This window comes from Thalassophryne amazonica, chromosome 1 (genome assembly GCF_902500255.1).
Source record: "Thalassophryne amazonica chromosome 1, fThaAma1.1, whole genome shotgun sequence".
Lineage (NCBI taxonomy): Eukaryota > Metazoa > Chordata > Actinopteri > Batrachoidiformes > Batrachoididae > Thalassophryne > Thalassophryne amazonica.
This window is the reverse complement of record NC_047103.1, coordinates 46,632,293-46,646,250: the sequence shown is the minus strand read 5'-3', so window position 1 is coordinate 46,646,250 and position 13,958 is coordinate 46,632,293. Positions and strand designations below refer to the sequence as shown.

At 40.3% G+C, this 13,958-nt stretch overlaps 1 protein-coding gene across 1 annotated transcript in view; it reads left to right on the top strand.

Moving 5' to 3' along the window:
- Positions 1–13,889, top strand: part of pan3 (poly(A) specific ribonuclease subunit PAN3) — an 86,781-nt gene extending 72,892 nt beyond the window's left edge. The window contains 3 exon segments of the mRNA XM_034169056.1: positions 9,858–9,922; positions 10,042–10,180; positions 11,957–13,889. Of these exon segments, the coding sequence (XP_034024947.1) occupies positions 9,858–9,922; positions 10,042–10,180; positions 11,957–12,097 (345 nt within the window). The 3' untranslated portion in view covers positions 12,098–13,889.
- Positions 13,890–13,958: the final 69 nt, after the last annotated feature.

Genomic DNA, 13,958 nt, shown 5'->3' with positions numbered 1-13,958 from the left:
AGTTGAATAGACCTGCTATAGAAAGAAGAAAAAGCAAAAACGCACACCAAAAAAGTCTTATTTGAGGTGCAGATGAAGAGGCAGTAGATTCAAAATTACAAAATACAGCATTGCACACTCCTGTTGCAGATGTCAAAAATTTATTAAGATAACGTTAAGAAAAATAATCTGATGAAGGCTACAGGTCAAAAGTTTATTTTAATAAACTTTTGACATCTGTAACAGAAGTGTGCGATGCTGTATTTTGTAATAATGAAGAAAAGTCCCTCTCAAGTACTTTCCGCCACAGTTGCATCGTGAAATCAGTCAGCGGAGCTTTCTCTCTCCCTCACCAGGTCTGTGTCTTTGCGCCACAAGTTGAAAAAGTCACAGCACCTCCTTAACATCTCATTTACCACAGACACCAGGTGATTCTGGCTGCACGCGATTAAATTATCTCGTGATCCACAAAGAAAGTTACTCCGTTCTCCATGTGGAGCAGAGACATCACGCGCCACTGTGCGGGCGCTGGATGCCATGCTGGCCAATATTTACGTGTAGCACCTTCAGGAAAAGAAATCATTTACGGTACATATTTAATTAAAAGTTAAAAAATCTTTCTGTGTAAATATCTCTTGTTACAACATGGAGACCTGCGGCATGTAGACAAGTTTGGCCTATTTATATACAATTTTTTTTTTTTCTTTTTAAAATTGGTGGGTGCCGCTTGTATTCAGGTGCGCTCTATTCACCTTATTCAGCCCCGCTCACTTTTACAACAGAGGCATTTCATTTTTTTCTTAGGACTTCTGGTGAGCTGTGTTTTCAGTATAGATGGAAGTCATTACACGGGCAGAAGCAAAAACCTTTTTGAAAAGTTCGAAGGGATCGACTCTGGCTCACCCATGGGTCATAACAGAGTGGGAAGATGACATGAAAAAGTGGCCCTCGATTATGTAGGCCGATATTTTTAACTACTTTTTGTTGTCACTCGGCGTGGACGGTTTGGCTATGAGGAACTATAAAAGCACAGAAGCCTATCAATATCTCCTTGAATCAAGTTAAAATACTACCCTGACAAGTATCTCCATAATGCCAAGATTACGTAACGTTAATATACGTATGGTGTCATTTCATGCAGTACTTGGTTGTAGCAAATGTTTGAAAATGAGTAAATTAGATAGCAACTAATGCTACAAACACAGCTTACCCATTTGTCCCACTGGCATCCGCCGTGGCTTCTTCAACGGAGCATTGTAGCCCAACCATTTCTGTGGGTAAGGATGCAGTGCTGTGGTGTGGTGTAGCTAATCATCAGACGCAGTGGCAAACCGGAAGTTGCGTGTCAAAATGGAGCCGCCCACCCTGACTTCCTGAATAAGGTGAATAGTCCAGAAATTATGGTTGTCAAGGAGGGGCAAGATCGTTTGGAGTACCTGAGGGCTTCAGTGGCCAACGGTCTCCTGTAAAAAGGACAGAGACACAGGCTCAAACTGGCCAAAGACAGAGATTGTGGGGTCATAAGTACAGGTTGAAATAAGAGAACTTGTCAGTAAAAAAGTGAAGAAAATTTTCAGACAGCAGGGGTGGTCTCCATAGAGACAGTCTGCTGAACATGAAGAACCGAGTCAATTGTCACAGCATGAGGCTTGTGACAGTTAAACAAGATATCAGATAAATGCTTTCTTTTAGCATTTGTCACAATTTTTTGATGACACCAGCAGCCCCTTAGAATTTGAAAAGACACCTGCAGTTGGTCCTTTTTCCACTTGTGATCAGCTCTACGGCACTCACGTCTAACAGCAGGAGTCATGTCATTTAACCAGGGCTCAAATTTAATTTTATGGTGCCCTGACACTTGCACGACTTTGATTTGCGCACTTGCACGCACGTCGTTGTGATGATCCCACCTGCTGTGTTCTCAGCTGGATGCCGCGCTTTGTTTCACTGGCTGCCACGTGCTGTTCGCTGGACGCTGCGTATATAAAATAAATATTTCGTAGTGGATTAATCATTTTCTTTGCAAGTTGGCTGTTGAAAACACCTCTAATCGCTTCTGGAATGACAGAGGACTGTTCCAGCTGCAGCCTTCTCTCTCTCTCTCTCTCTCTCTCTCTCTCTCTCTCTCTCTCTCTCTCTCTCGCTTGAGGTGGAGAAAACATTTGGAAGTCTAAAAGGGTAAATTATGTTATGTATCATGTTTATATTGTAATAGCTTGATAAAGCAGTTCCATGTTCTTTCCTTCTTATGTGCAGCTGTAAAAGTACGTTTATGACAGATTTAACATCTCGTTATAATCATTCAGATGACCTGCGCTCACTGACGCAATCAGTCACACTCACATGCTGTGTTTTTTGAATTGTTTGCATAATGTTCACTTGAAGTTCACATAATTAATGCGTGATGGAGATTTTGAACATCTCAAAATTTTCTTTGTGCACTTGCATGAAGCTGCGCACAGTTTGACTTTGAGACAAGTTTACTCTAGTGCATGGCAGAGTCCGTACAAGTGCGCAGATCAAAGTCATGCAAGTGTCAAGGGGCCTATAGGCTGCCTGATTTTTAACAGAGCCGCAGCCTCTAAAACAGTCTGGCAGGTGGAGTGAAACCATGAGCTAAGCTCCTTTGTACTGCACACAGACTCAGGAATGACAGTTGTAATTAATTGGCCAAGAACTGAACAGCAGTGGAAGAGTTAATGATGCAACTGCACCGAGCAGCAGCAGGTTTAACTGTGTATTACAGGACAAAGTATCTTCAAATAATACAGGCATGTGATCAGAAAACACCACATCACAAGTCTCAAAGTTTAGAACAGGCAAAGCCATATGATAAAACACAAACATAATATAAAAGCCAAAGTGTACCGAACTGCATTTGTGTTGAATCACGGCCCCTGTATGCGATCAGACCTCTACATGTAAGTTTAGGCAGACAACATAACCAGCTAATTAGAAAAAAGTTGTTTCATATGAAATGGCAACCATCATGGATGGGATGGTTGCTGAAAAACAGTGCTGCCTACAGTGGTTTCAGATCTGTACAGAATGAGGCTTTGAGATTTCATCATTTGTGCAAAATCAAACTTAAAATTGACAAAATATTGAAGGTGGCTCGACACATCACACAGCATTCAGTGCATCTGGAAAGTTTTCACAGAGCTTCACTTTTTCCACTTTTTATGTTACAGCCTTATTCCAAAATAGGTAAATTCACTTTATCCCTCAAAATTCTACTCAAAATGAAATTTTTGCAAATTTCTTAAAAAAAAAAATAACAAACGCATGGACATAAGTATTCACACCCTTGGTGCCTGGTTTCCTCCAAACATGATGCTTGGCATGCACGCCACAGAGTTCAAACTTTGTCTCATGATACCAGAGAATTTTGTTTCTCATGGTCTGAGAGTCCTTCAGGTGCCTTTTGGCAAACTCCAGGCGTGCTGCCTTATGCCCTTTACTAAGGAGTGGCTTCTCTCTGGCCACTCTACCATACAGGCCTGATTGGTGGATTGCTGCAGAGATGGTTGTCCTTCTGGAAGGTTCTCCTCTCTCCACAGAGGAATGCTGGAGCTCTGACAGAGTGACCGTCGGGTTCTTGGTCACCTCCCTGGCTAAGGTCCTTCTCCCCCCTCGCTCAGTTTAGATGGGCAGCCAGCTCCAGGAAGAGGCTTGGGGGAGCTGAACTTCTTACATTTACGGATGATGAAGGCCACTTTGCTGATTGGGACCTTCAAAGCAGCGGAAATGTTTCTGTAACCTTCCTCAGATTTGTGCATCAAGACAATCTTGTCTTGGAGGGCTACAGACAATTCCTTTGACATCATGCTTGGTTTGTGCTCTGACATGCACTGTCAACTGTGGGACCTTATATGTAGACAGGTGTGTGCCTTTCCAAATCATGTTCAATCAACTGAATTTACTTCAGGTGGACTGAAAATAAGCTGTAGAAACATCTCAAAGATGATCAGTGGAAACAGGATGCAACTGAGCTCAAACGTAGTGTATACTTATGTAACGTGATTTCTTAGTTTTTTTTGTTTGTTTGTTTTTTTTAAATACATTTGCAAAAATCTCAAACTTTTTTCACATTGTCATTATTGGTTATTGTATATCTGAATTTGAGGGAAACAAATGAATTTCATCCATTTTGTAATAAGGCTGTAACATAAAATGTGGAAAAAGTGAAGTGCTGCGATTACGTTCTGGATGCACTGTAAAAAACCAACAACAACAAAAACGATACACTGCACAGTGTCAGGTTTGTTCTCGGCTAGACGTACAGGAAAGAACCAGACAGAGAGCCGACATGTCTTTAGTGGGCTTTGCAAAGCGGAGACACACAGACCGACAGCCTTGTGCAGTTCTCTGATGTCCCCTCATTGCATGGCCCTTTTATTGAGAAAAGAAAACAAAAAATAAGAGGAGTGAGTTGAGTCCATCGTCACAACATGTTTGTGCAGATACATTTGTAATCAACTGAATCATTCATGTGTCATGTGTAGATATGTTTGCAAACAACTGAATCATCCTGAATTTGTACAGAGTGATAACTGAATCATTGTGTCATTAGTGAAAACAACTGAATCATTCCTGATTTTTAGGTAGAGTGAGTGGTTTTTGCTGAAGCTTGCTAAAAACTATAAACAGGCTGCAGCTGTTAATATCTGAAAGAAAACAGTTTGCAGATTTTTAACATAAAGAAAGAACAATTTGCAAATGAGCAGATGTTAATAGATGATAATAAATGGTAAACATGTCTTTGACATAATTTATCCAACAGTAAATACCTCCAATGAGAGTAACAAGAGATGCAATCCAATTCATAAAAGTTTGATGAAAAAAGGAAGTTTACATTTACACTTTCTCTGTGCTCCAGTGCCTGTAATGGCTTTCTGCTGCTCTCTTTACTAGATTATAGCAACTGTATGTAGGTTTTGAACACTGGAGCAAATTCTTTGTCCTTTCAATGGTTATGTTTATAACCTTTTAAACATTATGACCTAAGCATAACACCAAGTTAGATGGAATGTAACATAAAATAATGAAATAGGTGCTGATGTGCTTGCTCAGGGGGATTGGTAAGGTTTGACCTTATACCCTTGTGAAGCATCTTGGGGCAGCTTATGTGATAAGGTGCTATATAAATAAATTGAAATATGAAAACTGTATCGTACTTATAAATTGGATCAAGTTGTGGCTTTTTCAGAAAAAAAAGCAAATCTTTATTTTTTTTTTTATATATATTTTTTTTTGTATTTTATTGCACTTGGCACTAGCGGAGGTGATGGTCTTGTGGTTAAGCGTTGGGCTTGAGACCAGAGGATCCTTGGTTCAAATCCCAGCCTGACCGGAAAATCACTAAGGGCCCTTGGGCAAGGTCCTTAATCCCCTAGTTGTGTAGTGAGCACCTTGTATGGCAGCACCCTGACATCGTGGTGAATGGGAGGCATTATTGTAAAGTGCTTTGAGCATCTGATGCAGATAGAAAAGCGCTATATAAATGCTGTCCATTTACCATTTATTTACCAGTTTGCATAGGCTCACTTTACGGAGAAAATGATCCATTAATTCAGGCACTGAGCCCATACCACCCTGTGTAAAATATAAATCACTAATTTAGAATATTGTTTTTATTTTTCACATTTGAGTTCGAGTCTTGATTATTCTTTGAATTAAAAGTTAAATTCACTTTGAAAAGATGTACTTGTTTTATATTAGACATAGAATGGTCTTAAAATGATATCATTCATTGTGATATTTTCTAAAGCAGTGTATCATCCAGCAGCATTAATCGTGACAGGTGCATAGAACTTCATTACAGATTTGAGAAATTTTGAGAAATCAACCACAATCATTTTTTGGCAGTATTTTTCCATTACCTTGCGGTTAATTTATGCACCTGAACTCTGCATCATTTACTGTTACATTTACTTAGTCGTTTTTGTTAAGCTCTTTTCTGTTGTCAAGATCTTGGATGTTTGTGTAGTTGAGGGAAGTTGTCATCACACAGGAAGTTTTACACTGCATTGAGATTCTCATCTTGATCTTAATTTGTCCAGTTTAGTGTCAACATGCAGAGAGAGAGAGAGAGAAAAAGGATCCTCACCGTTTTCTTGTTCATACCCTGACTTCCTCTTTCCTGTCTGACTCTGTAAACAACAACCACATCATGTAGCCAGCATTGATGCCACTTCTTTAATGTGTTGATTTCGGTTCCTCTCTCTGTTGGAGGTCCTGCAAGTCTCATGGTCAGTTTACTTATGTTGGTGAGTGCAGAGCGTAAGTGGCAGGATGTCAGCACAAGTTCAGTGAGTGGCTTAAAACTGGAACAGAGAAAGGACCTCGATGTGGGTTAGAATAAAAATAAAACCTGCCTGTGAACTGTTGATGTCTATGCTTGTGGACAGAAGTAATGTTAAATGTTTGCGCACGTGTGTGATCTGTTTTGTAGCCACACATGAGTGTGAATACTGTACTTGTGTAGTGTTTCCTTTTGGTTTTGATTATCATTTGCTGTAAAGCACCCAAGTCTAAGACTAGAGGACCATTTTTTTTTTATTTAACTTTGATTTCAAATGGGAGACATTTGGTGCGAAATGTTACCGTGCTCAGTACTGAGTCATTGTCAAGCCGCCAGTTTTGATATTTAAAAATTTCATTATGAGGAAGCCCTATTTAGCGTCATCCAATAAGCACGAACCTGGTTAATAAATTAATCATAAAAAAGTCATAAAAACTTATCAAGGCACATTTCGCCAAAGCAGGAGAATGTTTCACAGGCATGCTAATCTTATTTCTTTATTAGTGTTAATTTTGTCACCCATTTTTCAATTTAGTCTGTCTTGTGTCAAAGTTCATTCTTAGTCACATTTAGTCATTCACATATCATTTTTGTTAGTCATGTTTTAGTCGACTAAAAGTCTCAACATTTTAGTCTAGTTTTTGGTCAAAGGAGAACTCAAGGTATTTTAGTCCAGTTTTAGTCAAAACATTTTAGTCTTTATCTATTTATTTCAGAGATAATTTTTGTTTATTCATTCTGTGTTCCACAGCTGAAATCTTGATTAAATGTTTGGAATAACAATCATCTTGAATGAATGAATCTTCAATGCAACTTTGCTAAAAGTGTCTTGTTTGTTGATTCAGTACACATTTACAAATGATGCACTTGTTCTGATGTTTTACATTTATTTGAAATGGCAGCAAAATAAAATAAAAACTGATGTTAAATAATATGACTCTTACAGCTGGGCTGTTATAGCCAAGCACATTCAAAGGGATATAAATGTAAAGTGTTACTCTGGCCCCGGTCTCCCCTACAAATGCTCGTGCCTGGAGCGCTGCTGAGCAGCTGTGCTCAGACTGGGGCGCCAAGATTGTGACACTGGGATAAGTTCTCTCCGACGGAACGGAGGACGTCTCAGTTTGGGGAAAAACAGCATTGGTCGGTTGTAGTATGATGTCTGTTTTACAGCGTGTGGAAAGAGGTGTCATTTGATTTAAAACCGCAATTCGCTTTAAAGTTATTGATTGTGGAATGATCCGCAGCAAATCCCACAACACATGCACGTGGAGGGGATGATATTGCCATTATTTTCATGAGAGACAGTAACTTTAGTTTACGAACCAGAGAATCGCGAGATATTCATGTTCCAGTCCACGGCAGAGATCTGTGTCATTGGCTGCCCCGCAAAAAAAAAAAGGCACGTTAATGACGTACAAATAAAAACTGTCCGTGTGAAGCGGTGGACGATTCTCGCAGAATCATGCAGCAAGAGGATACGTAACGTAGCCGACAATACAGTAGAACTACTGCTGGCACAAACACATGACAGCTGTACTGGATGTTGCGTTTCTTCTTGTGTAGTAGATGAAAATGAGGAGGGAGTGTTTGTTTGTTTTTTATTTCTTGCAAAACATGTTTGTCTCATTTTTATTCATCAACAATAATGCACATTTACACAGTTTCAGTTAGTGTTTTTAGAACATTGGTATCGTCTCGTCTTAGTCATGGGAAAAAGGGTTGTTGACGAACATTTTGTCTCGTTTCGTCTGATGAAATTAACACTAGTTGTTACTACTTTGCTTACTTTGTTAGTATTACTTATCAGCTTATATTTTGGTTATTTCTTACTAATTCAAATCTGAAATAGTGGTTTCTTTTTATGATTAATATTATACTTATTTGTGTTATACTTAATTAGAAAAATGAACATTTTTGTGTTGCTCTGAGGCACTTTTCGCATCCCCCATACCATGCTCAGTTATTTTTATTTGTGAATCAGTGCGGTTGTCTTTGGAGTAGAAATAACCAGTCACTGTTACTACAACCCCTGGCAAAAATTATGGAATCACTGGCCTCGGAGGATGTTCATTCAGTTGTTTAATTTTGTAGAAAAAAAGCAGATCACAGACATGACACAAAACTAAAGTCATTTCAAATGGCAACTTTCTGGCTTTAAGAAACACTATAAGAAATCAGGAAAAAAAAAATTGTGGCAGTCAGTAACGGTTACTTTTTTAGACCAAGCAGAGGGAAAAAAATATGGAATCACTCAATTGAGGGAAAAAAATTATGGAATCATGAAAAACAAAACGCTCCAACACATCACTAGTATTTTGTTGCACCACCTCTGGCTTTTATAACAGCTTGCAGTCTCTGAGGCATGGACTTAATGAGTGACAAACAGTACTCTTCATCAATCTGGCTCCAACTTTCTCTGATTGCTGTTGCCAGATCAGCTTTGCAGGTTGGAGCCTTGTCATGGACCATTTTCTTCAACTTCCACCAAAGATTTTTCAATTGGATTAAGATCCGGACTATTTGCAGGCCATGACATTGACCCTATGTGTCTTTTTGCAAGGAATGTTTTCACAGTTTTTGCTCTATGGCAAGATGCATTATCATCTTGAAGAATGATTTTATCATCCCCAAACATCCTTTCAATTGATGGGGTAAGAAAAGTGTCCAAAATATCAACGTAAACTTGTGCATTTATTGATGATGTAATGACAGCCATCTCCCCAGTGCCTTTACCTGACATGCAGCCCCATATCATCAATGACTGTGGAAATTTACATGTTCTCTTCAGGTAGTCATCTTTATAAATCTCATTGGAAGGGCAACAAACAAAAGTTCCAGCATCATCACCTTGCCCAATGCAGATTCGAGATTCGTCACTGAATATGACTTTCATCCAGTCATCCACAGTCCACGATTGCTTTTCCTTAGCCCATTGTAACCTTGGTTTTTTCTGTTTAGGTGTTAATGATGGCTTTCGTTTAGCTTTTCTGTATGTAAATCCCATTTCCTTTAGGCGGTGTCTTACAGTTCAGTCACAGATGTTGACTCCAGTTTCCTCCCATTCGTACCTCATTTGTTTTGTTGTACATTTTTCGATTTTTGAGACCTATTGCTTTAAGTTTTCTGTCTTGACGCTTTGATGTTTTCCTTGGTCTACCTGTATGTTTGCCTTTAACAACCTTTCCATGTTGTTTGTATTTGGTCCAGAGTTTAGACACAGCTGACTGAGAACAACCAACATCTTTTGCAACATTGTATGATGATTTACCCTCTTTTAAGAGTTTGATAATCCTCTCCTTTGTTTCAATTGACATCTCTCGTGTTGGAGCCATGATTCATATCAGTCCACTTGGTGCAACAGCTCTCCAAGGTGTGATCACTCCTTTTTAGATGCAGACTAACGAGCAGATCTGATTTGATGCAGATGTTAGTTTTGGGGATGAAAATTTACAGGGTGATTCCATAATTTTTTCCTCAGAATTGAGTGAGTTAAAGCTAAACCAGATGACTCATTTTCACACCAAAGAAAAGAGAAATTTATCTCTGAATAAAACTATTCCTGTGTTCGTAGGAAGTGCAAAACGGTCGCCTCTTCCGCCTGTTGGCCAAACTAGGCACCATCAACGAGAGACCAGAGTAAGTTCGTGTGTGTGTGTGTGTGTGTGTGTGTGTGTGTGTGTGTGTGTGTGTGTGTGTGTGTGTGTGTGAGAAGTGGTTCTGTTGACACACTTGACACCTTGTTTGTTGTGACACAGGTTTCAGAAGGACCCGACGTGGTCAGAGACGGGTGACCGATACCTGTTGAAGCTTTTCCGGGACCACCTGTTCCACCAGGTGACAGAAGCTGGGATGCCTTGGATTGACCTCAGCCACATTGTGACCTGCCTCAACAAAGTCAGTGGGTTTGGTGTTACTTCCTTCTGTTTTTTTTTTTTTTTTTTTTTACTTTATTATTGCAACCTCATGACTACTAGGTATAATCTCCTGTCTAACTTCCTGGTAGTCAGGAGGTTATTTTTGATATTTGCATATTCTCATGCTCCCGTGTTTCAGTTCATGTGTAGAAATTGAAAACTTGTCCAAGATTATTTAAATATTTATTTCCTGTCAAGGTGCAGAACAACTGCTAAGCTGTACCATTAAAAAAAAAAACCCAGTATGCACCTTGACAACATATTTAGAAAGATAGAATAATAATAAGCCTGATTACCGGGCCACTTTTATCTAATATTTGGTGTTGAGGTGGTGGTGACAGCAGCGGTGCTGTTTAAGAAAAGTAAATTATACCGAAACCAAAATAAAAATATTCATTGAATACAGTCAAAAACGTAATCATGTCTTTGAGCCACCAAATTTCTATCCATCCATATCTTTGTGAGGTATTCTGCAGAAAGTCTAATGCTAATCACTCCTAATGTTTGGACTGTCAGTAACAATCTGATTTACGTGCATATCCATATCTGATTCCATGCTGCAAGCCTGGACAGTCAGAATGCATGAAATCAGTTTTTTCCAAAACCATTTCAAGCCTCATTTGTGGTTAGTTTGAAATCTGATTCAAATTGCATTTTTTGTCTGAGCATTTGGATAAAAGCTTAACACAGTCAGAGCTGGTGACTCTTCTGCTGCTCACAGCTGGGTGACAGACAAAAAGGAACCCCCTCCCCAGAAAAACCTGCACGAATGCCTCCAAAAAATCAAAGAACGCTCAGATGACTCCTCATGCCTGAAACACGCGCGTCGTATACGTCACATGCACAGGAGTCTCACACGCATCTATTACATGGCAGAGTTTCGGCTGCTGCTCAGTCTGTGTTATCATCATCTGCCTTTGCCAAAGCCTTTAATTTCACAGTGTATTTAGTGTTACTGTTTCTGGGTGTGATTTTTACATTGCATATTCATTGTGGACTTCTTGTGTATACTTACACTTTTTTCTCTTTCCTTTGGCTGATCAAACCTAATGGCACACCTTGTGTTGATTTGTAACAGATGCTTAAAGACATTTATTCATTCATTATTTTTCTATACCTGCTTACTCCAATTAAGGGTCATTGGGTGTGCCGGAGCCTGTCCCAACAGTCACATGGTGGGAGATGGGCAACTTAAAAATATAAATGATTTAAATACATATAAACTCACCAGCTTGGATTTTAAAACATATTCTGTGAGTCAGGGGTGGTGGACAAGTGGTTAACGCGCTTGGTTTCAGTGCAGAATGTTCCGGGTTCAAATCCCACCCCTGCCACATTTCTCCATGTAATGTGGAGTTGTCAGGAAGGGCATCAATCGTAAAACCTGTGCCAATTCAGCATGCAGATCCACCTTGGATTTGCTGTGGCGACCCCGAGTGCAAACAAGGGAGCAGCCAAAGGGACTTGCATTCTGTGAGTCAGAGCTCTGTCATTGCAGCGTTCGGAGATTCAGATGCGTGACTCTTTACACGTGACTTTCATTACTATAGCAACGGATGTGGATTAGACCATAGATAAGGATGACAGTGCAGACGCAGAAATCTGATGTTATCACTTGCTTTATATATAATTTGGACAGTTAGCTAGTGACATCAGATTTGAATCAGATATGCTTTAAATCCTGTTTGAATGGGTAGTCTGGACAAAGCCATAAAGTCATATGGTGTGTGTGTGTTTTCTGTTTGTGCTCGCACAGCTGGACGCAGGTGTTCCTGAGAAGATCAGTTTGGTGTCTCGCGATGAGAAGAGTGTCCTGGTGGTGACCTACTCGGACCTGAAGCGTTGTTTTGACAGTACCTTCCAGGAGCTGCAGGCTGCTGCATCTGGCTCTCTGTAGCGCCCACTTTGGGCCCGGCATGGGACTGGCTGGACCCAGAGCACACTATTGCACTACAGGGGTGGACCAGGCTGGACATGACATCAGCATGGCGAGGCAGCTGGGCAGGGCTTGCTGAACTTCAGTCACATACACTGACCCTGTCTGCCAGGAAGGCTTTTTCTAAAGTGTATTTCCCCCCCCCTAAACCCCACAGCTGACAGTTGAGGACAAAACAAAAATGACACAAACAGAAGCTGTGACAAAAAGGAGTATGATGAACTTTTTTTTAGCTTTGGGGAACAAAATGAACCATGTGGTTTTCAACTTTTTTCTGCTTTTATTGTTTATTTTTACAGTTGGTTTATTTTTCTGAGGAGGATGCACTAAGATTTTAATTTTTTATTTTTTTGTTATTTTTTATGAATGTGTGAGTGGTCTGCAGGTGTACAGAGAGGTAAAATCACACACATGAATGCTAGAGCAAACTTTGAATAAAAAAAAATAAAAAAAGTCCAGCTTTCTAATGACTGCATCTCGTGTGGCCGGAGACCACACCCCTTTGTCCTGATGCACTAGGAGGTGGTACACACCACTGGAGGCGTTCACCTGGACTGACTGGCATCTACTGAAATTGGCCGGCCCACTGTTGCCTTGGATGTTTGTTCCCCCTCAGTAAGGACAAACCATTTGGGTGGTAAGAACAGGTTGTTTAAATATAAAAATGAATTTCTGGGCAGGGGTCAATACATGGTTTCTGAGGAAGGGGTGTTTTCTGCTGCAGTTACTGATATGCAGCAGCTGCCTTTGGTAAGTGGCCGTTAGAGTGAGATGAACTGTTTAAGGTTGGATCATTGTGGTGTGGTTGTGCAATGACTGGTCTGTGGGTGGGGCTTCTGTTGAAGTCGAGCCACAACTGCCTCTCTGTGGAATGTCCTTATTTTCCACCCGTCCACCAAATTCCAGTGTCCCCTTTCTCGGTCTCTTAATCTGCCCTCTTTGATTTGCACCTTTTCTCACTGAGCCTTTTCTCACTGAGGACGTGAGCCTTTCTGCACTTCTGAGTAAGTGACGCCCCCCCAAGATAGAAATTGAAGGGTGCAGTTAAATTTTGCCTCAAGTCTTTATTCTGTGGACCAATTCCAGCAGAGGTGGTATTTTTTGGGGGGGGGGGGGATACGGGAAGTGCATGTGGGTGACGCACAATAGGAACAGGGAACCAACTTTTTTTTTTTGCTTTTTTATATATATAAATCATGAACTATAAGTGTGCTGGAGACGAGCAGCCGTGCTGACTTGTTTGCACTCTGATGGCTTGGATTTCTCTCAGGATGACGGACAGTTGAAGGGGCCCAATGTTTGAATGTGTTTGGCTGTCATTGGCTATGACCCTTTCCAGTCAAATAGATGAGCTGCATTGGAGTGGGTGGAGCGTCTTCAGATGGAGGTTTTAGGGGGTTAAGCCATTGTGGAGATCATGCTGTGCAGGAATACATGTTGCCCTTAAGTCCACTCCGTATTCAGCTGTCGATTTGAATCTGCACTAAAAATTGCTCTTCCACTTTGAATATCAAATCCATTCACAGCATATGAGTGCACTTTTGTTTTCAGCAGCTTTTTTTAAGATGGTGTCTTACGCAAGCCATAATTAAGGATGGTGTCTTGGCTGGAGCCTTTTATTTTTATTAAGAACCAAAACTGTTCTAATATGCTGTGACGGTCTGCACTTGAGGGCAACACTCCTTCTGGAAGCTGGATCTATTGGATCATGTTCTACTTCCTGTTTTAGTGAAATAAACAGACACACAAGTGGTGAATGTGGTGCTTTAGAATTCCCTCAACAAATGAACACCAAGTCCTGACTTTGGCCTAAGCAAAGTCA